Source organism: Sus scrofa, chromosome 13 (assembly GCF_054392235.1).
Source record: "Sus scrofa isolate SSC_HxYL_T2T_F1_AM1 chromosome 13, Sscrofa_HxYL_maternal_Yorkshire_Landrace_v2.0, whole genome shotgun sequence".
Taxonomy (NCBI): Eukaryota; Metazoa; Chordata; class Mammalia; order Artiodactyla; family Suidae; genus Sus; species Sus scrofa.
In genome coordinates, this window is record NC_139395.1 from 104,130,360 (window position 1) to 104,158,195 (window position 27,836).

A 27,836-nucleotide genomic window follows, 5' to 3' on the forward strand; every position below is an offset into this window, starting at 1 on the left:
GCAATCAAGATTAAGAATCACTGGTAATTCCCTGCTGGCTCAGTGAGTGTAAGGATCCAGCCTTGTCATTGCTGTGGGACAGGTTGAATCCCTGGCCCAGGAGCTTCCACATGCCTCAGGCATGGCAAAAAAAAAAAAAAAAAAAAAAAGGAATCACTCTTGAGTTCAGTACTTAGTTACTTAGTCCTGATCTTTAGGTATTGCCTAGGGAAGGATATAAATATTTTGACTAAATGTGTTTTTAACCTTTATTAATTTTTTTTTCTTTCTTTTGAGAGACATTTATTGAGTACCTACTATGTTGTGTATTGTACTGAATACTAGGGAGCTAACAATGAGCAAATGTAGGTAAGGTACTTGCACTCATGGAGCCTATTATCTTGAAGGGGGAGGCAGACATGAATGGAATAATCACAAGAAGGCGTGTACAGTTAACACCCTGACATGAGTGCCCTGTAAGAGAAAAACCCTGCCTTGAGAGTCTATAACAAAGATCCTGACCTCATCCAGGGGTCAGGGAAGTGTTCCTGAGAAAGAGGATCTGCAGAGTGAACGAGGGCTGATTTGGGGATAGGGTTGGTACAGAGGAAGCAGCAACGGCGATGTGGCCAAGGGAGAATCTTGGTTTGAGGAACTGAAAGAAGCAAGGGAGAGGGAGGTGGAACACAAGGCTGGAGACCAGAGGGCCCTCAGTCATGTTCGAGGGTTAGCTGTTTACTTAGTGGTTTTCCATAGCACCTGGAACAAAAGCCCAAATCCTTTCCATGGCCTCCATGACCCTGATTTTGAGCTCATCTTGTCCCACTCACCTTGCTTGCACCTCTATCCATGTGGCTTTCCTCTGTTCCTCTGAAATGCCAAGTTCACTCTTGCCTGAGACCCATTATCATCTCTTCCAGTGCTTAGCACGTACTTCCTTCAGAGCTTTTGCATGACTGATGACTTTGAGGCCTTCAACTCACAGCTCCAGTGTCACTTCACGACAGAGGACTTCCTAACTTCTCAGTTTAAACTGTTCCCTCTGCACATACTGCAGAATTTGTTTATTCTCCACCCCAACACCCCTCACTAGAAAGAATGCAGTTACTTTGTCTTGTGCAGGGTGTATCCCCAGAGCCTAGAACAGTGGCACATAGTAGGTATCTAGTGAGTGTTTACTTCACGGACAGATGAGGGGATGGGTAGTGCACATGTGAGCTGATCCATGATGGATCAGTATAGTTTTTAGAAGATGGAGATTTTAGTAAGCTATGACATAAGGGAAACTATGTACAAGGTGTAAAATCATCATGTGTGTTTGGAAATTGGTGACCAACTCTGTATGACTAGAGCACAGCTGTGTGTAGGAAAGAAAAAGAAGTAAAAACTGGACCAGTTGCTTTGGGCCGGTTATGGAGAGTGTAGTAGTTGAACTTTCTTCTGTTATTAATGGGTGTCCTTGAAGAGTATTAATCAGGGCTGTACTTTTTTTTTTTTTTGGCCACAACCATGGCATGTACAAGTTCCAGGACCAGGGACTGAACCTGAGACACAGCAGTGACAACGCCAGATCCCTAACCTGTGTCACCAGGAAACTCCCAGAGCTATACATTTTTTAAAAACATTATGAAAAATTTCTAAGAATTCCCATCATGGCTCAGTGATTAATGAATCCGACTAGGAACCATGAGTTTGCATGTTTAATCTCTGGCCTTGCTCAGTGGGTTAAGGATCCAGTGCTGCGGTGAGCTGTGGTGTAGGTCATAGACGCAGTTTGGATCCTGCTTTGCTGTGGCTCTAGTGTAGGTGGGCAGCTACAGCTCTGATTCGACCACTCCATATGCATATGAACCTCCATATGCATGGGAGTGGCCCTAGAAAAGGCAAAAAGACAAAAAAAAAAAAATTCTAGCACATAGGTGTAGAGAAAATAGTACAATAGACTATTGTACTACATCATACAGCTTCAACAGTGTTGCCTCATAACCACCCTTAGTCCTAAGCCAGATTATTTTGATGCAAATCCCAGAGTTTATATCATTTCATTCATAAACATTTCAACATGTGTTTCTTAAAAGAAAAGGATTCTTTTATTTAAACCCAGAAAAAATCAAATCATTAAAAAATAAACAAGCCCAAACTACTATTAAACATTTTTTTAAATACCTTGATATCATCAAATACAAGTCAGTTGTTCAAATTTCCCTGATTGTCTAAAAATTTTTCTCTACAATTTGTTTGTTTGAATCAGAGTCCAAGTGTCATACATTGTGATTGGTTCCTATGTCTTTTACATCTCTTTTTAAAAAATTTCTCATTAAAGTGTATTTGTTTTACAATGTTTTGTCAATTTCTATTGTACAGCAACGTGACCCATCATACATAAATGTACTTTCTCTTTTTTTGGTACTATCTTCCATCATGTTCTATCCCAAGAGATAGAACTATATTACATCGCTATATTACATCGCTTTTAATATGTAGCCTCTGCCGCCTTCTGTCTTTCTCTTTTCCTTGCAATTTAGTTACCAAGAAACTGAATATTACTCTAGAAATTCCCACAGCCTGAATATTGCTGATTGACTCATCCCAGTGACATTTAACATGTTCTTTTTTTTTTTTTTTTTGTCTTTTTAGGGCTGTACCCAAGGCATATGGAAGTTCCTAGGCTAGGGGTCGAATTGGAGCTGTAACCGCTGACCTACACCTCAGACACAGCAACGCCAGATCTAAGCTGCCTACACCGTAGCTCACCGCAATGCCAGATCCTTAACCCACTGAGCAGGGCCAGGGATCGAACCCACATCCTCATGGATACTAGTCAGGTTTGTTACCACTGAGCCACAATGGGAACTTCTAACATGTTCTTGTATCCTCTGTAATTCCTTGTGTTCTAAAGCAGCACTGTTCAGTGTGGTAGCCATTAGTCATATATTGCTGTTGAGCACTTTGAAGTGTGATTAATCTAAGTTAAGATATGCTATAAGTGTGAAGTTCACACTCGATCTTAAAGACTCAGTACAACAAAAACAACCCATAAAATATCTTACTAAGTTTTTGTTGATTTCTGGTTGAAATAATATTTTGGATATGTTGGATTAGTACAATGCATTTTTAACATTTTGTCTGTTTTTATTATTATTTTTATATTTTTAAAGTGATAACTAGAAAACTTTAAATTGCATGTGTGGCTCACATAATATTTTTATTGACAGTGCTGGTCTAGACAGGCTTGAACAGATGTGGATGATCATGATTATTTTTTTTCCTTTGGTACCACAAGTAGTGTTGAGTTCTCTTGGAAGGTATGTAGTAGCAGGTTGGCTCTTTTGTGAAGTTTACAACCATTGATGATTATTACCTGGATCTGTTAATTTATTAGGGTTTTCAAAATGGTGATTTTTTTTTTTTTTTTGTCTTTTTGTCTTTTTGCTATTTCTTGGGCTGCTCCCGCGGCATATGGAGGTTCCCAGGCTAGGGGTCCAGTCGGAGCTGTAGCCACTGGCCTACGCCAGAGCCACAGCAATGCAGGATCCGAGCTGCGTCTGCAAGCTACACCACAGCTCACGGCAACGCCGGATCGTTAACCCACTGAGCAAGGGCAGGGACCGAACCCGCAACCTCATGGTTCCTAGTCGGATTCGTTAACCACTGCGCCATGACGGGACTTTTGTCTTTTTAGGACTGTATCCGTGGCATATGGAGGTTCCCAGGGTAGGGTCGAATTGGAGCTGCAGCTGCCGGCCTACACCAGAGCCACAGCAATGAGGGATCCGAGCCATGCCTTTGACCTACACCACAGCTCACGACAACACTAGATCCTTAACCCACTGAGCCAGTCCAGGGATTGAACCCATGTTCTCATGGATGCTAGTTGGGTTCGTTAACCACTGAGCCATGGTGGGAATTCCAAAATAGTGATATTCTAAATATACCACTCTTTTTTCCTTTTTTATTGGCATTCTTGTATAAAGAGCAGCTTCCTCTAAGCAACCTCTGTTCTTATCCATTTATCCATTTTTTTTTGCGTAGAAAAGCTAAAATATTGATTCCCTTTATTTACTGGTTTCATGGTTTTTTTTTTTTTTTTTTTTCATTTTGTCATCCAGGGTCTCTTACTTCTGATACAAAAAGTTCATCTCAGGAAAAAGAGTTGCTGAGTCTCTTTTGTTTTTTCTCATTACCTCACGTGGGCTATCTGTACATGGTTGTCAAATCTGTTGAATTAATGTCAGTCTACCAATATCCCGAGAAGTCTCAGCAGGCGGTGCTCACACCACAGTTTTTGCATGTCATCACAAGGTATGTTCCACTCACTTGCTGGCTTTTGAATCACTTATATTTCTATAAATTCTTAAGGTGCTTTCTAAATCTTTAGATGAGAATTAGGTGAAACAGCATATAGCATTGTAAATGAATTACATGATCTGTTTTTTTGTTTTTTTGTTTTTTTTTAAATAGTCCATCCCTGCCTTTCCAATGTCAGAGATTAGATTCTGGCTTGCCTTGTTTTAGTTTCTTAGACTGGATGGGAATCTTTCTAATGAAGTATAAGGTTCTTCATGAGGAAAGATTATCACAGCGAATTCTAATAAAAAGTCAGTGGGTCCAGTCAGGGCATTTCTTTAGATTTCCTTTTAGATTTCTTAATTTTTTTTCACAGAGCTGTCATATGTTTTTCTGTATTAGTTGAGTTAATTGGTAATTATTTAGAACTGTAAAGAGGCTGAAAAAAACTACCGATTCTACCCCCCGAGTTGTGCAAATGGGGAAGGAATCCAGAGATTGGGCTTGGTCAAGGTCATGTGGCTAATTGGTGGCAGATGTCTTCTGACTTGCCTTTCCCTAATAAGCTGGCATGTAAACAGGGTTCCTTAGCGGGACTTTAATCTCATTTCGTTTTATCTCAGCAGCAAGTGATACTTGTGTTTTTATTTCCTGGTTTTTTTTGAGTTTAGATTATACACAAGGCACCACCGCATTGAGCAGTGCCAACTCTGGTGACTCTGGCCAACCAACCTTGAAGGCACACCACCTTGCTTTCTGAAGCAACAACATGAGAAAGGGCCAGACACACACACAAGGGACAAGAGCACTAAGAGACTGTGAAAAATGTCTTAAGACTTTGTGAAAGTGGCATAAGCTGTGGGAGGAGGAAAATTACTCCTGGCTGAGTCACATGGAAAAAGTTTTTTGTGTGTTTGAAATGAGGACCGAAAGCTGGTTAGAATTTGGCAGATAGAAGTTGGAATAGAAAAGCATTATAGATAGAGGGAAGACTGTAATCAAAGCTATGTCCAGGTTTGCAGGAGCATCTAATAATTAATTGCATGGGGCAGTGAGTTTTTTATTTAAAAAATTTTTTTTTCAACTTAGTGGTAATATGAGAATCACCAGCAGGTTCTGGAGTATATTTCACATAGCACAGGACCCACTTGGAGATTCTGACACACCCACTCCCAGAGGGGGTGCTCCCCTCTTCCTGATTTCTGGTGGAGGGAGAAATGCTATTGTGTGTGTCTTAAGCAAACAATGTGGAGGTAGCTAGTCTTTCCAATTTCCAAAGTTGTGTAGTGATGTCCTTTAAATGTAAAGAAGCTGAAACATAGAAAAGAGGGGAAAATAATACTGAGAGTGAGCTCAGGGCTTTGGAAATTAAACTAAGGATTTTTAAAAGATTTTAACCAAAGAACATGATGTAACTAGAGCATTAGTTTAGGAAAATGAATGGTGGCCATTATGGAGGATGGCTTGAACATAGATAATGAGCTATTGGGATGGTTCAGTAAGGATAATGAGGGGCTGTATTTGGGTAGGACAATAGCAGTGAGAAGAGAAGGAAGAGTGGATGGGAGAGGGTTCACCAAGAGCATGACAAGACTTGGTGTCTCCTGAGAGAATGGGAATGAAGGAGACACGAGAAAACCCACTAGTTTTGAGACTGCTTTTATGGAAGAAGAAAGGCTGGTGTGGTGTGGAGAGAAAGAAGTTTGGTTTAAACATTGGCGTTTGAGGTGCTTAGGGAATATCAAGAGGAAATGTTGAGTAGGTTTATGAACACATAGGACTGAAGATTAGGGAAAAAAGGAAAGCTTAGATGTCTTATTACTGACAGTAAAGTGCTCATTACCAAAGTAGTGATCACAGCCTGAGGAATGTGAAGACAGAGGAAAATAGTTGGAGAACTAAACTGGTGAAGGTCATGTGTAGGAAGCAAGGGGAAGATGAGAAGGGGAGTCTGTAAAGATGCAGAAGAGTCTAGGAAACTATGGCTCCTCAGAAACCACGGGAAAATTAGAGGGCGAAAGAAGGAAGAAGATATTAATTTCTGTTCCAAAATGTTTATAAGAAAGACTATTTGATTGCACAGATGTGCAGGACACTGAGAATTTAGTGAGTGGACCCTCTAAATGTATTCCCCCACCCCCTGACCCTGCCACTGCCTGAAGTATGCCATGAACTAGTATGGAATAAAGCATCCCAAAAACTGTATTATGAGGACTTGAAGAGACTTAAAGTCTGTGGGTTTTGCCTGCTTCCAGGCAGGAAATTATTGGAGCTTAGTATTAGCACCAAAAGACACCCTGACATCATTAACCTAACGATGATGGAGGCATTATACATTACATTTGGCAATTGCTATATATAAATTAAGATTCTTAATAAAGCCCCCATCCCTATATTTAAAATCCTGTGTTGCTGAACTCATTTTTGTATATTTTTTAATTTTACCCAATAGATAAGTATTTTAGGAATATTTTGATCTATAAATTAGTATTGAAATGTTTCTTGAAGGGTGGTATATTTATTTATTTATTTATTTCATTTTTTTTTTTTTTTTTTTGCTTTTTAAGGCCGTGCCCACGGCATATGGAGTTTAATCTGAGCTACAGCTGTCAGCCCACACCACAGCAATGCCAGATCCAAGCCGAGTCTTCAACCTATACCACAGCTCACGGCAATCCTGGATCCTTAACCTGCTGAATGAGGCCAGGGATCGAACCCACAACCTCATGGTTCCTAGTGAGATTCATTTCCGCTGTGCCACGATGGGAACTCCGAGGGTAATATATTTAGATACCCTAAAAAAAAGCGGTAACTTTTTTTTAGAAGAATCTAAGAATAATATAAAATCATGTAATAAAATGTCATACGTATAGACATATATAAATGGGAAAGCCCCTCATAGTCCTCCTCCTCACGGTCAACCACATCAACAACTGGTCTATATTCATCCAACTTATTTTTATTTTTTAAATTTTTTAGGGCTGTACCCACAGCACATGAAAGTTCCTAGGCTAGGGGTTGAATTGGAGCTGCAACTGCCGGCCTAGGCCACAGCAACACCAGATCGACTGGAGTCTGCAACCTATGCTGCAGGTCGAGGCAACACTGGATCCTTTAACCTCCTGAGTGAGGCCAGGGATTGAACATGCATCCTCGTAGATACTGGGTGGGTTCCTTACCGCTGAGCCACAACAGGAACTCCGTCACCCAAGTTATTTTTAAAGAAGACATTTATTACTATGATTGGTTTTTTTGCAGAAGTAAATGACACGATGTTCACTTTTTAGCAACTTTCTGCTTCACTTAGCAGCATATCCTGGACATCTTTCCAGGCCAACGTACTTCAGTTCACTTTATTCTTTTGTATGCTGCCTGGTAATCCAGCAATAGCCAATAGCTGGATTAATGTCACTGGAAGAGAGTCCGAGGTTGCAGCCTTTTTATCTCTAGAACCTAAAGGTCATCCTTGTGCTCATGGCTACTCTGACCTGTCCTTCTGGCCCCACTGCAGGTGCTTCTTTTGGTTTCCACCATCTCCAAGCCCCTTCTGTTCAGTTTACTTTGTGAGGATGCTAACTCTCTACTCCAGATTTCCAAGTGGTGGTGCTGCTGTCCCAGCTACTGTCATGACTCCAGAGGTCATATCCTAGAGCTCTGTGGAGGTGGACAGAGATGACAGTGGGCTGATACCGAAATGGAAGCCGCAGTCAACAGAGTCCTGACTGGTGCCCTTACATTGTGTAAAGTCCTGCAACTGTGAAAATGTCAGAATGACTCTCTTGTTAAAGTAGTTCTTCTGTTTGAAGATTATTGTTAGATTTACTTTAGTCCTTTATTTTTTTATTCCAACAGAGTTCATTTTTACTTCTCTCACTTTCTAATTTGTTTTAAAAAATCATTCCCGGGAACTCACAAGATGGGTCTTACAGTGATTTCTAAGTTAACTGTTTTTATAACCATTTTTAATGTCAGTGGTGGAGGATTGACTTTTATCCACCAGTCTTTGGGCATCTATCAAGCACTTGCTATTAGATCCCCAGGGCGTGGGGTCCCCAGGGTGTTTACTCTGCAGAAGCAGCTTGGGGTTGTGAAAAGAGGTAGAGGAGTGAGGAAGCCTGGGGTCTAATTTGGCTTCATTGCCTAGAGAGGACTTGGACCAATCATGAGCCTCCTAGGTCCTAATCTTTAAAAACAAGCTGCTGGACTAGCTAATTCTGAAGATTCCGTCACATGGTCTCTGTTTTTCTCTTCCACCATTGGATTAGGGTTTGTGTAATCTGGGTATGTTGCCCAGCATAACCCGGGCTCCCTTTCATCCTGAGATAATAATCAGGAAACTTCTGATCTTGGCTTTGCTAGTCACCTCTGTTCTTTGGGCAGATCCCAGGGGCATCATTTTATCTATAAAATGAGGATATTGACCCAGACTCAGATCTTAACTAGGAGTATACATTACACCCGATGAGGCGCTTCGTAGAAATAGACATGTCTAGATTCAGCTCCCTAGAAATTATGATGCGGTGGAGTGGTGGGTACCAATTACACATTAAAAAAAACACTCCGCAGGGGTTCTGAGGTACTCTCTTTGCTAAGAAGCACCCTTACTTATCAGCATTTGACAAGTACTTGGGTCTTGCTCCACCTACACCATTGCTCTGTTCTCCTGTGAAGTCCTCTCAACAGTGGGCATGTTGGTTCCTGACCTCCACTTAGCTCAGTGGTCTCTCTCTCTTCCTCAGTAACTACCTGCAGTGTTACACAGTGCGGTGCAGTGCAGCGGCTGCTCGTGAGGAGGACCCGTACGTGGACACAACCCTGAAGGTTAGAACTGGCTTATGACAGTGAAACGTTAAGATCAAATAAGAACATGCTGAATGCTTGCAAATTTGCTCTTTGCATCTAAGCTTGGCAGACATTAAAGTCTAGTTTGTTCAGTTAAAACTTTTAGGTATAAAAAGTAAGCATATTGTGATTCGTGGTATAGATGCTGGTTTTTTTTTTTGTTTTTTTGTTTTTTTTGTTTTTTTTTTTTCCGTCTTTTTGCCTTTTCTAGGGCCGTTCCCGCGACGTATGGAGATTCCCAGGCTAGGGGTCTAATTGGAGCTGTAGCCGCCAGCCTACATCAGAGCCACAGCAATGAGGGATCTGAGCCATGTCTGTGACCTACACCACAGCTCACGGCAACGCCAGATCCTTAACCCACTGAGCAAGGCCAGGGATCGAACCCAAACCCTCATGGTTCCTAGTCAGATTCGTTAACTACTGCACCATGACAGAACTCCTAGATGCTCATTTTTAAGATTACTTTGAAAGCATTTCACTCAGAATTTAGATATACTATGTAGTTTTTAAAATTTGGTAAAGCATATGTATAGTATAACTTCAGAGATAGCGCTTGCTATAACTTTACTCATTTTTAACAGAAGTATTGGTGGCAATTGTATAGAGCTGTTAACAAAACAATACAGAAACCAGGATACCCAAGAGCACAAAAGTAAATGTAGTGCATTCAAATGACTTATTTATACTATTATTAGATATGCCTATAATTCTTTCATCATTTTATGAAAAGCCTTCCACAACTTTCTGTATTTCAGTAGTTTCGATCTATGTTAATGGATATCCTAAATCAATAACCTCATTTTTAGTGAGAACTAATATGCTTAGTCTCTGAAAAGCTCTTGACCACACATAAACAGAGGCAATATTATGATGAAATTCTCTCTATTCTGACCTTGAATATCTGTTCTCAGAAATACACTGATCATTTGTATCATATTCATCATGTGCAATTTTGCCTGTGAAGCATAAGCTGTCTGAATGGATGTTTACTGTGAATATACATGCCACAGGGAACCCCCACATTATGATGGTCTATCTTGCACAAAGTTAATGTCCACCTGGCACCTGGAATACCCTTTTCTGTAAAAATGTGTTCAGTGATGATGGTGTGTAGTGCTTAATGTGTCTGAGGTTCTCTTCCACTGTCCTTGTCGCTCAGGTTGTGATATTTGCTAGCGTTTTCAGAAAGTCGAGCTGAGTTCTCTTTTTTGCTGTGGCCTGCCTGTAGCTTTCTGCTGACCAGGCTCACTGCCCACCTTCAGCCTGTTGAGAAACCAGGATCACAGCTTTCCCATGCCTTTCTGTCCCATGCCTTTTGCCTTTCTAAGATACACATGTAGTCTTTTCCAGAGCTTATTTTAAAAATAAAAGTTATGTCCCTAGTAAAAAATGGAAAGGTGACAGATTCTTTGTCTCTTGCTTCTTCTCTCTTCACCCCATCCTGCCTTGCTCTCTTCTTTTAAACTTCAGAGAGACATAGGCTTGTATAGGTAGTGATGGTGGAGTGAGGAGTACATAACAGACTGATGTAGGATCCATCTGCATTTGAAAATAAATCGTAATTCCAAGTCTTCTCAGAGTCTCATAAAACCAGAGGGAAGGAATAAGGAAGAGAGGATGGGAGAAAAGAGGAGTGACGAGCAGCTGGTGGGTGTCGCTGCCCCTGAGACCGGTCCTTCTGAAGGTGACGGGGAAGGACGGTGGTGATGACACCTCCTGGCTCCCACTTCCTTTCAATTCCGCTATTCTGAAATCCTGTATGTCTCTGCATAAGCACGGTGTCATTTTGCTTCCTTGCTGACTTGGGCTTTTGGAGCTGTGGTGTCTGAGAAATGTTTTACAGCCTCAGAGTCAGGACCAAAAGTCCCTGTGATCTTTATTTCTCTCTCTTCTGAGATTCTAGCTTAGCATCACCCAGGCCACCTCAGCTATTCTTAGGAATGAAAAAATAGAGGTGTTTCCCCATGTACTTTGTGCAAAAGGGAAAATGACGATGACCTCAGAATCAAAAACAGCGTTAATGGAGGAGAGAGGGAGGCCTGGCAGCATCTTTTTGTGAGCCCAGAAAGAGCTCTTTCATTTTCTTTCTTATCCATTCCACATGAATGAATAGTCCCTTATAAGGAAAAGAGCCTGGCTGCTGGTCCAGAGATTTCTCCAGTTTGCCTGACACACCCCAGCCCATCAGCCATTCCAGGCAGTGTTCATACCTACAGAGGTGACAGGGGCCATCTGAATATGCACACGTTTCTTTTGTACACACCAAGAAACTGTTTTATGTACTCACTGTGCCATAGAATGTCCTTTTAGAGTGTCTGATTTTGCCTAGAAACCCCACTTGCACATATTTCGAGCCAGCCCACTGTTAGTGGGGAATTCCCTGGGGGGCAGGTAACCAGCACAGGGCTGGGCTCCTGGAGGCTCTGTAAGGCACACGCAGGAGTTCCCACAGCTGTGGGGCCTCAGGTGCACTCACTCTCTGTATTCATTAAGTCAAAATCAAATGCTAAGTAGCTCTTTGGCAGACACAAGAAATAGATAGTTGGTTACATAAGTTTAGATAGGATATCCTCTTGTTCAGGATATCCTCTTGTTCTGATAAGAATAGGAATTTGGATTATTTGGAGGGAGCGATGGAGGGAAATAGATCGTATCAAATAAGATTTTTTTTTTTTTTGTCTTTTTTTTGTCTTTTCCAGGGCCACACCCGTGGCATATGGAGGTTCCCAGGCTAGGGGTCGAATCGAAGCTGTAGCCGCCAGCCTATGCCAGAGCCACAGCAATGTGGGATCTGAGCTGTGTCTGCGACCTACACCACAGCTCACAGCAACACCAGATCCTTAACCCACTGAGCAAGGCCAGGGATCGAACCTGCAACCTCATGGTTCCTAGTCGGATTTGTTAACCGCTGAGCCACGATGGGAACTCCTAAGATTGATTTTTGAAGATGAAAGTTCATGCACTTTATTCCTTGGCTGAATGTGTGGTATTTTTCCTTGTTAGGCTTGCCCACCTGTCAGTATGGATGTCTGTGCTTTAAGAATACAACTTTTCATAGGCTTGAAAGCCATCTGTCACTTTAAAAACCACGTCATACTTCTGACTAAGGCAGACCCTGAAACCATTCCAGAGAGGAAAGAGTCACCCAAGAGGCTTGGGTAAGCATCCCCTCCCCCCAGACATTCCTGCCAGAGTTTTTGGAATGAATTGTTACTGGTGTATTTTGTGTACATCTTAGTTGCTCTTTTTTTAAAATCAAAACTTTGAATGGTCAGATGGCTTCTGGGTGTTCTTTTTCCAGAGTAAGAAAAGAAGGTTCTAATGATCTCTATGATATCTTGAACTTCTAGAGGAAAATGAACTATAAAGTAGTTTCAATAAAAATCTGTGGTATTTTTGCTAAGAAGTTAAAGGACATAGTCTCCTGTATAATTAATGAATAAGACAGAGCCTCTTATGTTGATCCAAACTACAGGGCTCTTTATTATGTTTCTTCGTTGACCTTTCAGTGGCTCTATCTTTATCCAAGGATTAGTTTCTGATATTTTCAATGCAAAAGAAATTAATGCACTTCTTACCTTAAAGGACATTCATGATGTGTAGATAATGTGTTAATCTACCTTAAAACACAAGTGCATTTTGATAATCCTAATCTCAGGTTGCCTCTTTGATTTTTCTGCTTTTATATTGTTTGGAGTAGAATGCTTAATTCCAGACTAGTTATGCTTCTATTTGATGTTTTCTGTACTATGAACTTAATGGTGGGGAATGCACTCTAATTTAAACATTCCTCAATGGAAAATTTAATTAGGAAAAAAAATCTCTTTGGGGGAGGGGGTCACATAGAGTGTATTTCAAGTCAAACCATTCTTTTCCATTTCTAACATAAATTTCTGCTTTTTCAAATTATTTGTGCCTTTGCTTTGTTCCACCAACAGGAATAACCAGGTTGCCTTGGGTAACTGGTCACTTAGAGTGTGCACAAAGTGGTCTGGAACTGACATCCTAAAAGCTTTCTATCAAGAAGAAAAACAACTTGTAATCTTGAACATTTGTAATCTTTTCAAGTATTGCATTTTTAAAAATGATTTTTTGAACACAATTCTAATGTATTTCAAAATTCATTTGGTTAGAGGTCTACGTTTTTAAGATTACATACTATAGAAGTGAAAGCAAGAGATAAGATAGTGCTTTAAGCAAAAGTACAGTCCTGTCTGTTGTGTTTTCCCAGCAGCCACGAGTGTTTCACCTGTTGCTCTGTTGGATGTCTGGTTTGATTTGTGGTGTAGGGCTTGCTGGACCCATAAAGGCCACATGCAAGAGAGAGTGTGGGTATAGAGATGTTCATAGCCAAGTGTCTCTTTTGAGGGTTCTTGCTTATTCTTTGAGCTTATTGCCCAATTGAAAATACTTGTGGAATGAATTAGAAGTGATTGGTTTATCAGTCCATGAGAGTGTTAACATGTTAAAAGCTGTTGGGCCTACATAGCATTGTGAGCTAAAATTGTCTGTGTAGTTAATCACCAGGGAAAATATTAAAGCCCATAATCATAGCACTTTAGGTATCTAATATTTACCATTTAAAATTGCCACTTATTAATAATCTGGCTTATCTCACAATTCTTGTCCTTTGTTTTGCTTTTAGTTCTAAAAAAGTTACCAGTGTTACCCTCAGAACACCTCCTGTAGCTGAGGCTGGGTGGAATTTGTATATTGTGAATACGATCTCATCAGTGCAACTGTACAAAGAAATGGTATTACTCTCAGACTTGTAATTCTTATTTGTATAAATTTAGAGTCTAATTGATCACTAGAAATTAATTTTTTTTTATCTTATTCTTTCGTCTTTTTAGGGTTGTACCCATAGCATATGGAGGTTGCCAGGCTAGAGGTTGAATCAGAGCTGTAGCTGCTGGCCTACGCCAGATCTGAGCCTTATCTGCTACTTATGTCACAGCTCATGGCAGTGCTGGATCTTTAACCCACTGTGCAAGGTTAAGGATCGAACTTGCATCCTCATGGATACTAGTCGGGTTTGTTACTGCTGAGTCATGACGGGAACTCCTAGAAACTGATTCTAATTATCATACATTCAGAATGCTACTGCCATTGCTTCCAGGCTCTGACAGTGGAGTGAGTATCTTCATCTTGTTTTCACAGCTCCTGATGTTTGAGGAGCCAGGAGAAATTCCCTTCACTAAATAAGACTCCCTTATTCATACCCACTCTCCTACGAGAATTAATTAGCCAGTCTAAACATAAGTGGCCTTGGATCTTTACTTTGAACCCTAGCAAAGAGAACTATAAAAAGGAGCTGAAAGAAATCTTAGATCCTCTGTCCTTGTTTGAAATAATAGAAGATGGTCCCAGGGGTGTGCAGCACTTGTAGCCCTGTCCTAAGGGCATCCTTATTCCTTTCCTAAGAGTGACAACTGCCTCCTTATCCCTGACCAGTTTATAAGCTCTTTATTTTTGAAATAATTTCAAACCTACAGAAAAGTTGCAGGAATAAGAGTAGAACAGATAGGAGTTCCCATTGTGGCAGAGCAGAAATGAATCCAATTAGTATCCATGAGGATGAAGGTTTGATCCCTGGCCTCATTCAGTGGGTTAAGGATCTGGCATTGCCACAAGCTGTGGTGGAGGTCACAGGTGAGGCTCGGATCCCCAGTTGCTATGGCTGTGGGTGTGGCCGGCAGGTACAGCTCTGCTTTGACCCCTAGCCTGGGAACCTCCATATGCCGTGGGTGTGGCCCTAAAAAACAACAACAAAAAGAGTATATACCCCCTTTGCTTCTCTCTTTTTTTCCTTTTTGCACTCTTGTAGTTTCTAAATATGCACACATGCATGCATGTTTTCTTCTTTTTTTTTTTTTTTTTTTTTGTCTTTTTGCCATTTCTTGGGCCGCTCCTACGACATATGGAGGTTCCCAGGCTAGGAGTCGAATCAGAGCTGTAGCCACTGGCCTACGCCAGAGCCACAGCAATGCAGGATCCGAGCCTCGTCTGCAACCTACACCACAGCTCACGGCAACGCCGGATCGTTTACCCACTGAGCAAGGGCAGGGACCGAACCCGCAACCTCATGGTTTCTAGTCGGATTCGTTAACCACTGCGCCACGACGGGAACTCCACATGTTTTCTTCTTACCTTTAATGGAAGGTAAATTACATCCATTATAGCCTAATGCTGCTAAATATTTCAGTGCATGTTTCCTAAGAATTGTGACATTTGCTTGCATAACCATAGTACAATAAATTTAGCATCTAGAGTTCCCATTGTGGCTCAGCAGGTTAAGAATCCAACTAGTATCCATGAGGATGCAGGTTTGATCCCTGGCCTCGCTTGGTGGGTTAAAAATCCAACATTGCCTTGAGCTGTGATGTAGGTTGCAGATTCGGTTTGGATCTGGCGTTGCTATGGCATAGGCCAGCGGCTGTACCCCCAATTCGACCCCTAGCCTGGGAATTTCCATATGCTCTAGGTGTGGCCTTAAAAAAATAAAATAAATAAATTTTACATCTGTACAATACTTTATCTAGTCTATGGTTCATACTCCAATTTTGTCAGTTGACCCAATAATGGCCTAGTAGCATTTCCCCTACCCTGGTCTAGGATCAAGTCTAGCATCAGGTAGTGTATTTAACTGTCATTTCTCTTTAGTCTCCTTTAATCCAGAATGTGTTCACAGCATTCCTTTGTTTTCTTTTTTAAATTTTTTATTTTCTTTTTTAAATTTTATTTTTTATTTTTATTTTTTTAATTTTTGTTTTTTTTTTTGCTGCAGCATGCAGCAGCTTAATGTGGGGTTGAAGTTCCTGGGCCAGGGATTGAATCCAGGCTGCAGCAGTGAAAGAGCCAAGTTCTAACCACCAGGCTACCAGGGAACTCCCTTATTTTCTTTATTTATTGGGATATACTTGATATACAATATTATAAGTTACAGGTACATAACGTAATGATTCACATTTTTTAAAGGTTATACTCTATTTATAGTTGTATTTCCTGTGTTGTACAATATATCCTTATAGTTTATTTTATACATAATAGTTTGTACCTCTTAATCTCCCTCCCTTATCTTTCCCTTCCCCCACTGGTAACCACTAGTTTGTTCTATCTGTGAGTCTGTTTCTTTTTTATTTTATTCATTACCTTGTTATATTTTATTTTTTTGTTTATTTATTTATTTTTTGCTTTTTAGGGCTGTATCTGAGGCATATGGCAGTTCCCAGGCTAGGGGTCAAAACACTTGCCAGCCTATGCCACAGCTGTAGCAATGCCAGATCTGAGCCTCTTCTGCAACCTATACCTTAGCTCGAGGCAATGCTGGATCCTTAACCCACTGAGCAGAGCCAAAGATCGAACCTGTGTCCTCATGGGTACTAGCTGGGTTCTTAACCTGCTGAGCAACAATGGAATGCTTCTCTTGTTGTATTTTTAGATTCCACTCTTTGGTTTATAACAGACAGTTTCAAAAAATATTTCCCCCCTTCACCTTTTAAAACTGTATTATTTTAATTTGATTTTTCATGATTAGATGCAGGTGATAGTCTTCTCAGCCAGAACATTGTGCAGGTGGTGATGTGTCTCTCTTAGGGTATCACCACGAGAGGCACATAATATTCATCTGCCCCTCACTGATGATGTTAATTTTGATCATCAGGTCAAGGTTTTGCCTAATTTGTCCCTGGCATTTTAATGCTGATAATTATATCAGCTGTGTCCTATATTTTTGGTCTTGTGTAACTGAAAGTCTTTGACTTCATCTAAATGATTTGCCTACTGGAGTCTAAAAATACTGATCGACTCAGTTTAGTTAGTGATAATTTTTATAAGCCCATTGTGAGTTACAGAAATAGATGTAGTAGAACCTAAATTCACCAGTATAAAGGAAGGATATTCAGTCTGAATTTGAGGATTTAAATCATGGAACTTAAAAAAATTTAACTATTTCAGATATGTTAATTAGCCTTATCAAGTTGTGATAAAATTATTGCTAAGTTAACAGTATTAGTATGACAGTATTACTTTAAGCTTCTCTAATGATTAGTGCTGTTTAACAAGAGAGTATTTACAATAAATGTGTGAGTTAAACTGGCTTATAGATTGTGAGGAAAAGAAAACCACTTTAGCCAGGCCTTAGAATGATAAATAACCACTTTTTACTTTTTTAGGATTTAATGTGTTCAAATGTTAACTTTACTAACAAACAGTGTAAGATATTCCTAAGAACTGGGAAACTTTGGGGTAACATCTGCAGCAACTTTAGCTGCTTGCCTTTGTTGGGTTAGGTAGACTACAGTAATACCTATAAGACTGCGAAAACCCAGAGCTGCATCCACCTCCTCAGCGAGGCTCACCTGTTAGTGAGAGCTGCCCTCATGGAAGCCTGTCAGCTGGAACCTGGAGAAAAAGCCGAGCTTATAGAAGCATTTAAAGACAGCTGTGCACACCTGGGAGACTGCTACAGCAGGTTGGTGATGATGCTTGGAAACTTGTTAGAGAAGGCATCCTGAGCTTTGAGGGTACTTACTAATTTTTCCATCTGTGGCAGTTACCTGGTAAATGGGGGAACACATGAGGGAAGGTGGTTCATTGATTCATTATTCCACAAGCATTTGTTGAGAACATCCTGTGTGCCAGGTACCATGCTAAGTTTAGAGAGGCAAAGATGAACATGACCTTTTCCCTGCCTTCAAGGACTTACAGTTTGTTAGATTGAGCAGTGAGTCTCAAGTTCATAAGTCTCCCACCAGTTAATTTAGGAATTTAAAGTTTCTTTTCAGGGCTCTGTGTGGTGGTGAGACACAACCAGTGAAAACCCCTGAGATAACCACATTACTAGTTAATTGCCCATTAGCTTTAAGGGAGAGATACCAGTTGGACATCTGTGATTATATTCTTAAGTAGTTAATGCTTTTTTTGTCAGACAAGGACACTAGGTTGAATAGTGATTTCTATTTTTGAGATCGATTTTTAAAATTTTTTTCATATATGATTATTTCCAAGTCTTACTTAGCCCATGGGGTCCTTATAAATAAATAAAAGACTTTAACTACTCATAAGAACCATTACTTTGTCATGCACATATGAATATTAAAATTCACTTGATGAATTGTTTTTCGGTTTTTATTATGAGTAGGCAAAAAGGAAAATACATTAATTAGAATGACTTTGCAGAATGGAACTCAGGAGCTTGTAGAAAAAGTATTTTGAGATTTATGTCTTCTGGAAAGCATGATCTGTTTTATTATCAAATATGTTAGACATCCAAGCTTAAAAATGACAAATTTGAGGTTTCTTTACTTCCTTCCCTTTAGGCTTGACACCCAGCATTCCCACCTTGCCTTGCCGTACTATAAGATGTCTGGTTTGTCCATGGCTGAAGTTTTGGCCCGAGTGGACTGGGCAGTAGAGGATGGATCGCAGAAATACGAGAGGGGATTAATCTTTTACATTAATCATTCACTTTATGAAAACCTGGATGAAGAATTAAGTGAAGTGAATACAGTTTTCTATTTAGTTATATCTTTTAACTTTTCATTTTAGCCATTTATGTAATTCTGTTTAGAATCAAGTTCCAAGTGTTTTTCTTTGGTGTTATATTCCATGTTTTTGGTTTGTTTTTTGTTTTTTTTTAAAGATAACTATTGTGCCCTTTCTTCATTAAATACTCTTAAAGAATCATTGCTTGGAAAAGAACTTATAATCATCTTCACAAACTTTCTCATTATATTGTAACTTGCTTTTTTTTTTTTCTTTCCTGGCTATGCCCATGGCATGTGGAAGTTCCTGGGCGAGGGATCAAACCTGCACCACAGCAGCAACCCAAACCACTGCAGTGACAATGCCAAATCCTTAACCTGCTGTCCTGCGAGAGAATTTCTCATTTCATAGACAGGGGAGTGTGGTCCATTGTGGTTGAGTGACCTGCCCGGTGTGACGGTGGCATGTCTTTAGAAGAATGACACAGAACCTGGGCCTTGCCTGTCTTTTTCTCATCGCAGCCCTTTTCACACCTCAGTTGCCCTACTCTCCATGTGTCCAGAGCTTTCCTTATGAAATCCTGCCCCAGTGACCGTTAGACATTATTAAGGATTATTTTTAGCCCTTCATGTATTTTTAAAGAGTTGAATACAAATAGGCAAATTTGGGTACTGTGACCAAAGGTTTTAAGGTTTTGAGATAGATGAAATTTCTCTTATAAATGTTAAGTATATTTTGTACTAAGCAGTAATTTTTTATAATAGACTTGCGAGTGTAATTTAATTCACTATGAGTTTTCTTCTTCTGAACTCTTGTTAATATTAGGAATGCTGGTCACAACTTAGTACACACTTTCCCTACTTTTTCTTCTCTATAACTCAGCAAAGAGATCACATCAGTTCATCTTAGGTCCCCCACGTTATCACCACCAACTCTCTTTTTAAATCAAAACATAATACTATAATTTTGTTGATTTGGAATATTTATATTTTGGGTTTTTTTAATCCTTTTTTGTTGTTGATTTTGTGACTTTCTATCAGCTGACTGACCTTTTATTTCTCATTTATGCTCACCAAAGGAACTGGCAGCAAAAGTGGTGCAGATGTTTCATGTGGCTGAGCCGAAGCAACTGCCGCATATTCTCTGCAGTCCTTCTATGAAGAATATTGATCCATTAACTGCCATAAGCTATTTAAGGAAGCTGGATACTTCTGGGTTGTCGTCAGTCTTAGTGACATTGACCAAGGCAGCAATGGCTTTGAAAATGGGAGATCTTGACATGCACAGAAATGAAATGAAAAGCCATTCAGAGGTACAGTGCCCTGCCTGATGTTAACAGCAGGCTTACATAGGACCTGGTGGTTCTGAGGTGTTTAGCTTTCTTTGGCTTCTGTGTAGCTCATTTTTTCTTCATTGTAATGGAAAATAAACAATATTAGAAAGGAGGTTTATGGAAAAATAAGGAATGTATATGTGGCTGGGTCACCTTGCTATATGGCAGAAATGAAGGAACATTATAAATCGGCCATACTTTAATAAAAATTTTTTTTTTTTTGTCTTTTTGCCTTTTCTAGGGCAGCCCCCACGACATGTGGAGGTTCCCAAGCTAGGGGTCTAATCGGAGCTGTAGCTGCCAGCCTACGCCACAGCCACAGCAGTGCCAGATCTGAGCGCTTCTGCAACCTATACCACAGCTCATGGCAATGCCGGATCCTTAACCCACTGAGCGAGGCCAGGGGCCAAACCCGAGACCTCATGGTTCCTAGTTGCATTCGTTAACCACTAAGCCACAACTGGAACTCCAAATAAAATATTTTTTAAAAGAGGAAAGGAAGTGACCAAAGTGGAGCACTTGGGCTTTTGGATTTGGCAAATTAAGAAGAATTATGAATGAAATATGGCAGCAATGGGTATCCAGTGTCAGGTATGTTCAGAGCACAGTGCTGGGATTGAGGAGTACATAGGCTCTGCTGTGAGCTGACAGACTGACCTGGCATGAGGGAATGGTGTGGTGTGTTCCTGAAAACAAAACAGTGATATATGATAATATATGCACGCATATATTATTTCAGCAAGCGGGATATTAAACTTGAGCCTTAGGAGTCCATTAGCTGCAGAAATAGCCTGCTCATGGGAAGGTCATAAATGACTGTATGGAGGATGGGGCATTTGAATGGTGTATCAGAAAAAAGCTGGCTTCCCTGGGAAGAGAGGCCATGTAGAAACATGAGCTAGAGGAAGAAATTAAGAGGTGACATTAATTGAGCACTTTGTTATGTCTCAGGCCTCTCCAAGAAGATCAGGAGTGCTTTACTGCTGTACAAATGCACATTTTGTTGTGATGAGGACAGCAAGTCAATGCCGAGATGTCTTTACTTTGAAGAGTAGAATTCTAGAAAGATGTATTTTTCATAATTTTGAAAAATCTTATATAGATCTAAAAAGAAAGCTTTCTACAAAATAGGACATCTTGATGTTTAATTAAGTCCTTCATCTTCTATAAAGACAATCATCAATGGTGTCCTTAAAACTTGACTTTGTAGTTAAAAAATTGAGATTTAAGTAAATTATCAGTGGCTTATCAGTGATTCTTGAATGCACTGGCATGTATTTTCAAGATGAATACAATATATATTCTGTTCTTAAATGTCTTTTTTATCTAAAGATGAAGTTGGTATGTGGCTTCATCCTGGAACCTCGGCTGTTGATTCAACAGAGGAAGGGACAGATGGTTCCAACTGAGTTTGCGGTTCACTTGAAAGAGACGCAGCCTGGGTTACTTGTGGCTTCAGTCCTGGGCTTACAGAAGAACAACAAAATTGCAATTGAAGAAGCAGATTCCTTCTTTAAGGTTTGCCACTCTGAAAATGTAATTGTTCTGGATGACCTGGTGAAGTTGGTGGGGGATGGGGAGCAGAATAAGCGAAGAGAGTCTTCATTTGTTTATTGAGAAATCTGACTTATCCATAACCATTTATAAAAGTACATATTTTTTAAAAAGTATCTAGAAAAATTTCATTCATGCAATCTGGAGTCTGTTAACTAAATTCACTTTTACCATGGCACTGATGCTAATGATAAATTATTGAATATGTAGTCCACATGATGGAGTGCTATTCAGACCATCTGAAACTTGATAGGTGCTATATTCATCTGAGATATGGGCGCTTGTTTCACTGTTCTCAAGGTGCTTTGCGGCAAGGATGAAGATACGATTCCTCAGCTCTTAGTAGACTTTTGGGAAGCTCTGCTGGTAGCGTGTCTCCCTGATGTGGTACTTCAGGAACTCTTCTTCAAGCTCACGTCACAGTACATCTGGAGATTATCTAAGAAGCAGCCTCCTGACACCATACCTTTGAGAACATCAGAGGACCTGGTAAGATGATGGAATAGTACAGTGAATTAAGCTTTATGTTCATCACACATTATGATAATGACCTTTCTTATTTTTAATGGCTTAAAATCAAACATAATTCATATTACCAGATACCATTTTTAAACAAGAGTTAAAAATACATTTAAAAATTATCTATGAGTGGGAGTTCCTTGGTGCTCCAATGGTTAGGATTCTGTGCTTTCACCACTAGCTGAGGGTTCAATTTCTGGTCTGGGAATTGAGATCCCACATCAAACCCCTGTACTCCATGGTCAAATTAAAAAAGAAATTGTCTATGAGTAAATTTGCCTACATTTTAAATAATTTTATATTCTAAAGAGAGCTGCCTACTGCTCCCATATTACTTGCTGTAGTAACTGGGTAGTCAATGTGTCAGGGAAGGGGCTTCTCCCCAGACCCATGTGTTGCTCCTTTAGGAGGTGCTCATGAAGTGGCAAATCAGAGGAGAGATATCTGTAGACCTCCCTGATGGGAGAGGAACTGCTAAAGTCTTGCGAGAGAGACTTCCATACCAGACTTCCACTTCCTGTCAGCTGCACAGACAAGAGCTATTCCACAGTCTGCGGAAGCCCTAACAACTCTGCTTGTACCCTTTTGGCACCTCCTCCCCACCACACAACCCCTTTGCCTCTCCTTTGATGCCATGTCTAATGAGGGTTTTTCTTAAAAAAGGGGGTCTTTCTGGGAATCATCTCAAACTTATAGAAGAGATTTTTGCCTTCCAAGGAAAGTAGTAGAAATAAAAATTTTTGAGTATTACTCTCAAATTTTTTTTGAATATAATTAGCTTAAAAGCAGTATTGCCCTTTTTGTTATAAAGTGCCTCTTTGTAGTCTTTTATTTAGTAACAGTGTATTCTGTGAGAAGCAGTAAGGCTGAAACTTTTTCTGAGACTTTCTTTGCATTCCTGGGAAATATATACCTAATTTTGCCACACAGCAGAAGGTTGGGAATTGCTTTTGGAGGGATGAATGAAGAAAGTCTTATTTTTTTGTATTTTATTTACAATGAATTTCTTTTACATTTTAGATAAACACCTGTAGTCATTATGGCTTAATTAATCCATGGGTTAATGTCTTACTATCATCCGATTCTTTAGAGGATAAAAATTTCATGGATGACCTTTCAAAATTACAGGTAAATAAAAATGCCTCTTTTTCTTATGAATATGCATATTATAATATTGTATAGGATTTAAATTTAGTGAGACACCAGCTGTTTTATTAATCTAGAGTGGAAGGCTGGTTTTGTCGCTGGTGGTGGATGAGTGAGCTTCACCAAGCCATGTGACTGTCTCACCTTATTTTCAGGATGTGTTTGACAATACTTTGTGAAATGAAAGTATGGCAGAAATGTTTAGTGGTGTTTCTATTGATGCAATTCACTTTTGTTTTAGTGTTCACTCACACAGTTTAGGCCTCTAGCCCAAGCCAAGCACTATATTTGTCTTAAAGGAAGTAGGTCAGAATAGTGAGCTTATCTGGCTTCTGAAAAGATCTTCTTAAAAAATAAGAAATATGATTGAGAGAATGTAGAACTTCCTGCAGGAATTCTGTCACTGTGTTTTGACTGGAAATGCGAAATAAAGTCCACATTTGACTTGGTGGATTGAGCTGGGCTAGAGGTAGATGTTCTTTTATTTTATTAAATGTAGTCACCAGCGCAAGGACTGAATATAATCCCCACATCTGTTTTGTTTGGTCTTTCCAGTGGAGCTGCCAACATATGAAAGTTGAGATTTCAAATTAAGAATTTTGAGTTCCAAGTTTCTCTTGAAAAACTCAGCAGAACTTTGATTCAGCAGTAACCCTGAGCTCTCACTGCCTGAGACCTGCAGGCTGGAGCCACCTAGTGGCTCCCTCCTTGGGCAGTGCTCATGCTCTCCTGTCTGACAGGCTAGTCATCTGTCTCCCTGGTGGAGATGCTAAGTGTCTGTCATGGAATTTCCTTATACCCAGCTGCCTTCCTGCATTTTCATCATCTCTTTGGCCTCATTAGGCTTTTGAATTTGCAGCCCCTGATTTCTACTGGAAACTGGTGTAAGTGTGGTTATTGCTTATAGAAACCAAAATGTCAAATCAGGGATGGGGATCAGAAAGGTAAGCTCAAGACACCATGTTGCTTAGTCTCACCCTCTAGACAGCAGGTGTGTCTCCAGAAATGGAGTTACTTATATTTTTTTAAAAATTGCCAAAGAAGATTCCTGTTGATTTTTTTGGCCACTTCTTGGGCTGCTCCCGCAGCATATGGAGGTTCCCAGGCTAGGGGTCGAATCGGAGCTGTAGCCGCCATCCTACACCAGAGCCACAGCAACGCGGGATCCGAGCCTTGTCTACAACCTATACTACAGGTCACGGCAACGCCAGATGCCTAACCCACTGAGCAAGGCCAGGGATCAAACCCTCAACCTCATGGTTCCTAGTCGGATTCGTTAACCATTGAGCCACGACGGGAACTCCTCCTGTTGATTCTTATCTCTAGTTCTCTTATGATACAGAGGCTGCTGAGGGCTTAGTCTCAGATTCATTCATTCCACAAATATTCCTCAACTGCGTGCTATAAATGTGATCAATGTACAGATTTGGACAAGGCAGGCAGGACCTTGCCCTCCTAGAACATGTGTACTAGTTACATATTTGAAATCATAATTGCAATTATAATTAAAATTGTAATATGTAATAATAAATCTCTCCTGATAAAGCTTCAAAGCATATTTATAATCTGTGCTTGAAAAAATGTAATTCAGTGATCTTTTAAAATCCCTTTTTTTTTTGGCCGTCCTGTGGAAGTTCCCAGGCCAGGGATCGAACCTGTGTGCCACAGCAGTAACAACCCTGGATCCCTAATTGCTAGGCCACTAAGGCTAGCCTAAAATCTATTTTAAAGTATTTTAAAAGGTTATTTTCTCTCTGGGAATCTTTGCTGATACAGGATAGAAAGTATAGTCAGCCGAAACTTTTCTAAATCCTCTTCCTAATAATAACTCTTTTTAGATTATCTGGGGTCAATTAGTCTTAATCATTAAGGGGAAAAAACACCAATAAACAAAAAGGTCTTGTTTGTTCTCACATACAGGAATGAGGAGGTTCATTCAGTTCACCTGGAGAGCTTTTTCAAAATTGTGTGACTCCCTCTTTTGTGTCACAGCAAGTTAAGGATCCAGCATTGTCGCTGCAGTGGCCAGGGTTGCTGCTGTGGCTCAGGTTAGATCCCTGGCCTGGGAACTTCTGCATACAGTGGGCATGGTCAAAATTTTTAAAAATTAGGAAAAAAAATTGTGTGACTCCCCACAGCCCACTAGCTCACCACTACCACTGCTACCACCACACAGATTTGATTTGAATCTCTGTCTTTTGTCCTCAATCACTGTAATAGTATATTTATCCAAAAATTAAAATAAAGAAAATCTATAAATAAAGACATGTTAAAAAGTCACTATTTAGAATGACACAGTAACTGGTAAATGCCCTTCCTTTTACCATCATTGTCCTGGTTTCTCCCTTCCCCTCACCCCAGCTCCTTGCCAACCACCTGTTGTAGAGCCACAGGTGTGATTGTGTAGAGAAGACAGAGAATTTTGTATATTCCAAGCCCTGCAGAGTCAGCTGAGCTTAAGGGATCTAGGTCAGAAGAGGAAATAAACAGTGCTTATGTTAGGGGTGGAGAGTCCATTTCCAATATTGAAGAAAAAAAAAAAACAAAACAAAACAAAAAGAAAGAACACTCTGCTAAGAAGAATAAAGAATATTTTAAAGAGGAGTAGTTGTAGTAACCTGTGGACCATTTTTTACTCAGTGATATATATTGTCTAGTGTTTCTTATTTTTAAATTTCTTGATGATATGGATACAATGAAAAAGTTTATTGATAATCCGTTTTGTGCCAAGCTTTGACTCATTTCATTTTAATCATTTTATTTCATATTTAGTATCTTATTGTCAGGAAATTATTCAGATGAAGGTGATTATTAAACTTTACAGGAAGGAAAGGGACAAACCTTATTCTCCTAGCCATTCCTTGGTAGATATTTGCAATAAAATAATGATGCTGACAGTAAATGGATAGTTCATGTTCCATATCCTCCTCTGAGTCTGAGAAGATGCTGTAGCAAAAAGGGTACAGAAAGAATAAAATTAGGATATGACCATCTCTTTATCCAGAAGAAAAGGAAAGCAGAGATTATTTTGGTGGCAGAATCAAGAGTAGTGTTTATATTTTAAATGCTTAAAAGTAAAATATTGGTCAGGTTGTGAATGCTGAATTAATACCTGCTGGTATGTTATTTACCTTGTGGCAAATGGTATTGATACAAATTATTAGGTTCTATATGTAGTGCATACTTATTATAGAAACCTTGGAAAATACAGGGAAGTGTGAAAAAGAAAACAAAAAAGTAGGCTTTGTCCTCCCATCCAGTGAGCTGGTCTCTGTTTCAAATTTTGAAGCGCTTCCAAAGGCATTTCTAGATGTATATGTGCTTGTGTAGATTTTCAAAACTGATCATGTTCTGAATATAATTTTGGAAGTTTCCTTGCAGCACAGCATGTTAAGGATCTGGCCTTGCAGCTGATCACTACTGCATTGCAAGTTTGATCCCTGGCCTGGAAACTTCCATATGCTTTTGGGTGTGGCCAAAAACAAACAAAAGAAAGAGTACAACTTTGTACTGAGATTTTTTTTTAAAATAATTTTATCAGGAGCATTTTGTCATTAGCTTTTGAAAACAATGTTAATAGCTATAAAATATTCCATCACTTGAATATAACAATTTATTTACTCATCCCTTCTTGTTTAATGTTTAGGTTTCTTCTAGGTTTTCAGTGTTAGAAATAATTTTTTTTTTTTTTTTTTTTTTTTTGTCTTTTTAGGGCCAAACCCATGGCATATGGAAGTTCCCAGGATAGGGGTCGAATCAGAGCTGCAGTTGCTGGCCTGCACCACAACCACAGCAACACCAGATCTGAGCCATGTCTGTGTTCTACACCACAGCTCAAGGCAACGCCAGATACTTAACCAACTGAGCGAGCCCAGGGATCAAACCCTCATGCTAATGGACACTAGTCGGGTTTGTTACCGTTGAGCCATGATGGGAACTCTTATAACTATTCTTGAGGTGAATTTTATTGGATGTAAATCTTGACAACAATGTTGATTGTATCCTCAGGATAGAGATTTAAAGAATTCCTATTAGTTTGAATTTTCAGCCTATCCAAAGCAAATAAAATGTTATTTTAAAAATGATTGCTTTCTATTATTTGCTCTTTAAACTAGAGTGGTTTCAAAGTGATTTAATACTTGGGACTAATTAGACTTACTAGGTAAATATATGTGTGTGCTCTAAAATTGCTTTCTTTTTCTTATTTTTGCAAGTGAGGTTTAGTCTTTTTTAAAAAACTGTATTCTGTGTGTTGTGCTTTAGTTTTTTGGGTGCCTCATTCCATAACATTTCACTTTTCTGTTCATAGTCTCTTATATGTGGTCCTTCATTTGACATAGCTTCCATTATTCCATTCTTGGAGCCACTCTCAGAAGACACTGTTGCTGGCCTCAGTGTCCATGTTCTGTGTTATACGCGTTTGAAAGAGTATGAACTGTGCATAGACAGGCTGTTAGAGAGATGCCCGGAGGCAGTCATCCCATATGCTAATCACGAACTGAAAGAAGAGAATCGGGTATGCTTTTCAGCTTATGTTTTTTTTAGGCTTTATCAGTGATAATCAGATGATAATCATGTTGCCTTGTCTGCAAAACGGTGACCAGTTAGGCCAGTCCAACCTTAAAGTGTTGCGTGGGTGAAAAGAGCATGTATATTTAATATGTTATGTGTTTTGAGTACCACTAGTGAC

At 39.7% G+C, this 27,836-nt stretch overlaps 2 protein-coding genes across 12 annotated transcripts in view; one reads left to right on the forward strand and one right to left on the reverse strand.

The window, feature by feature from the left end:
• HPS3 (HPS3 biogenesis of lysosomal organelles complex 2 subunit 1) overlaps positions 1–27,836 on the forward strand; it is a 48,669-nt gene that overhangs the window by 15,715 nt on the left and 5,118 nt on the right. For 5 of the 11 annotated variants that reach the window (XR_002337452.2, XR_014822195.1, XR_014822198.1 and 2 more), the window contains 11 exons: positions 4,089–4,281; positions 9,006–9,087; positions 12,112–12,266; positions 13,754–13,862; positions 17,400–17,581; positions 18,429–18,609; positions 19,673–19,906; positions 21,260–21,445; positions 21,782–21,970; positions 23,021–23,128; positions 27,456–27,662. Coding sequence is in view for 2 of the 11 variants with exons in the window: in XM_084986488.1 (XP_084842614.1) it covers positions 4,089–4,281; positions 9,006–9,087; positions 12,112–12,266; positions 13,754–13,862; positions 17,400–17,581; positions 18,429–18,609; positions 19,673–19,906; positions 21,260–21,445; positions 21,782–21,970; positions 23,021–23,128; positions 27,456–27,662 (1,826 nt within the window). In the remaining 9 variants the exon portion in view is untranslated. The remainder of the gene's footprint in view (positions 1–4,088; positions 4,282–9,005; positions 9,088–12,111; positions 12,267–13,753; positions 13,863–17,399; positions 17,582–18,428; positions 18,610–19,672; positions 19,907–21,259; positions 21,446–21,781; positions 21,971–23,020; positions 23,129–27,455; positions 27,663–27,836) is intronic. The other 6 variants (XR_014822196.1, XR_002337453.2, XR_014822200.1 and 3 more) reach the window with 2 other exon arrangements.
• Positions 21,524–27,836, reverse strand: part of CP (ceruloplasmin) — a 65,297-nt gene continuing 58,984 nt past the window's right edge. Inside the window, exons 19-20 of the mRNA XM_013991587.3 lie at positions 25,988–26,092; positions 21,524–21,967 (exon numbers count right to left, since the gene is read on the reverse strand). Coding sequence (XP_013847041.1) covers positions 25,989–26,092 — 104 coding nt within the window. The 3' untranslated portion in view covers positions 21,524–21,967; position 25,988. The remainder of the gene's footprint in view (positions 21,968–25,987; positions 26,093–27,836) is intronic.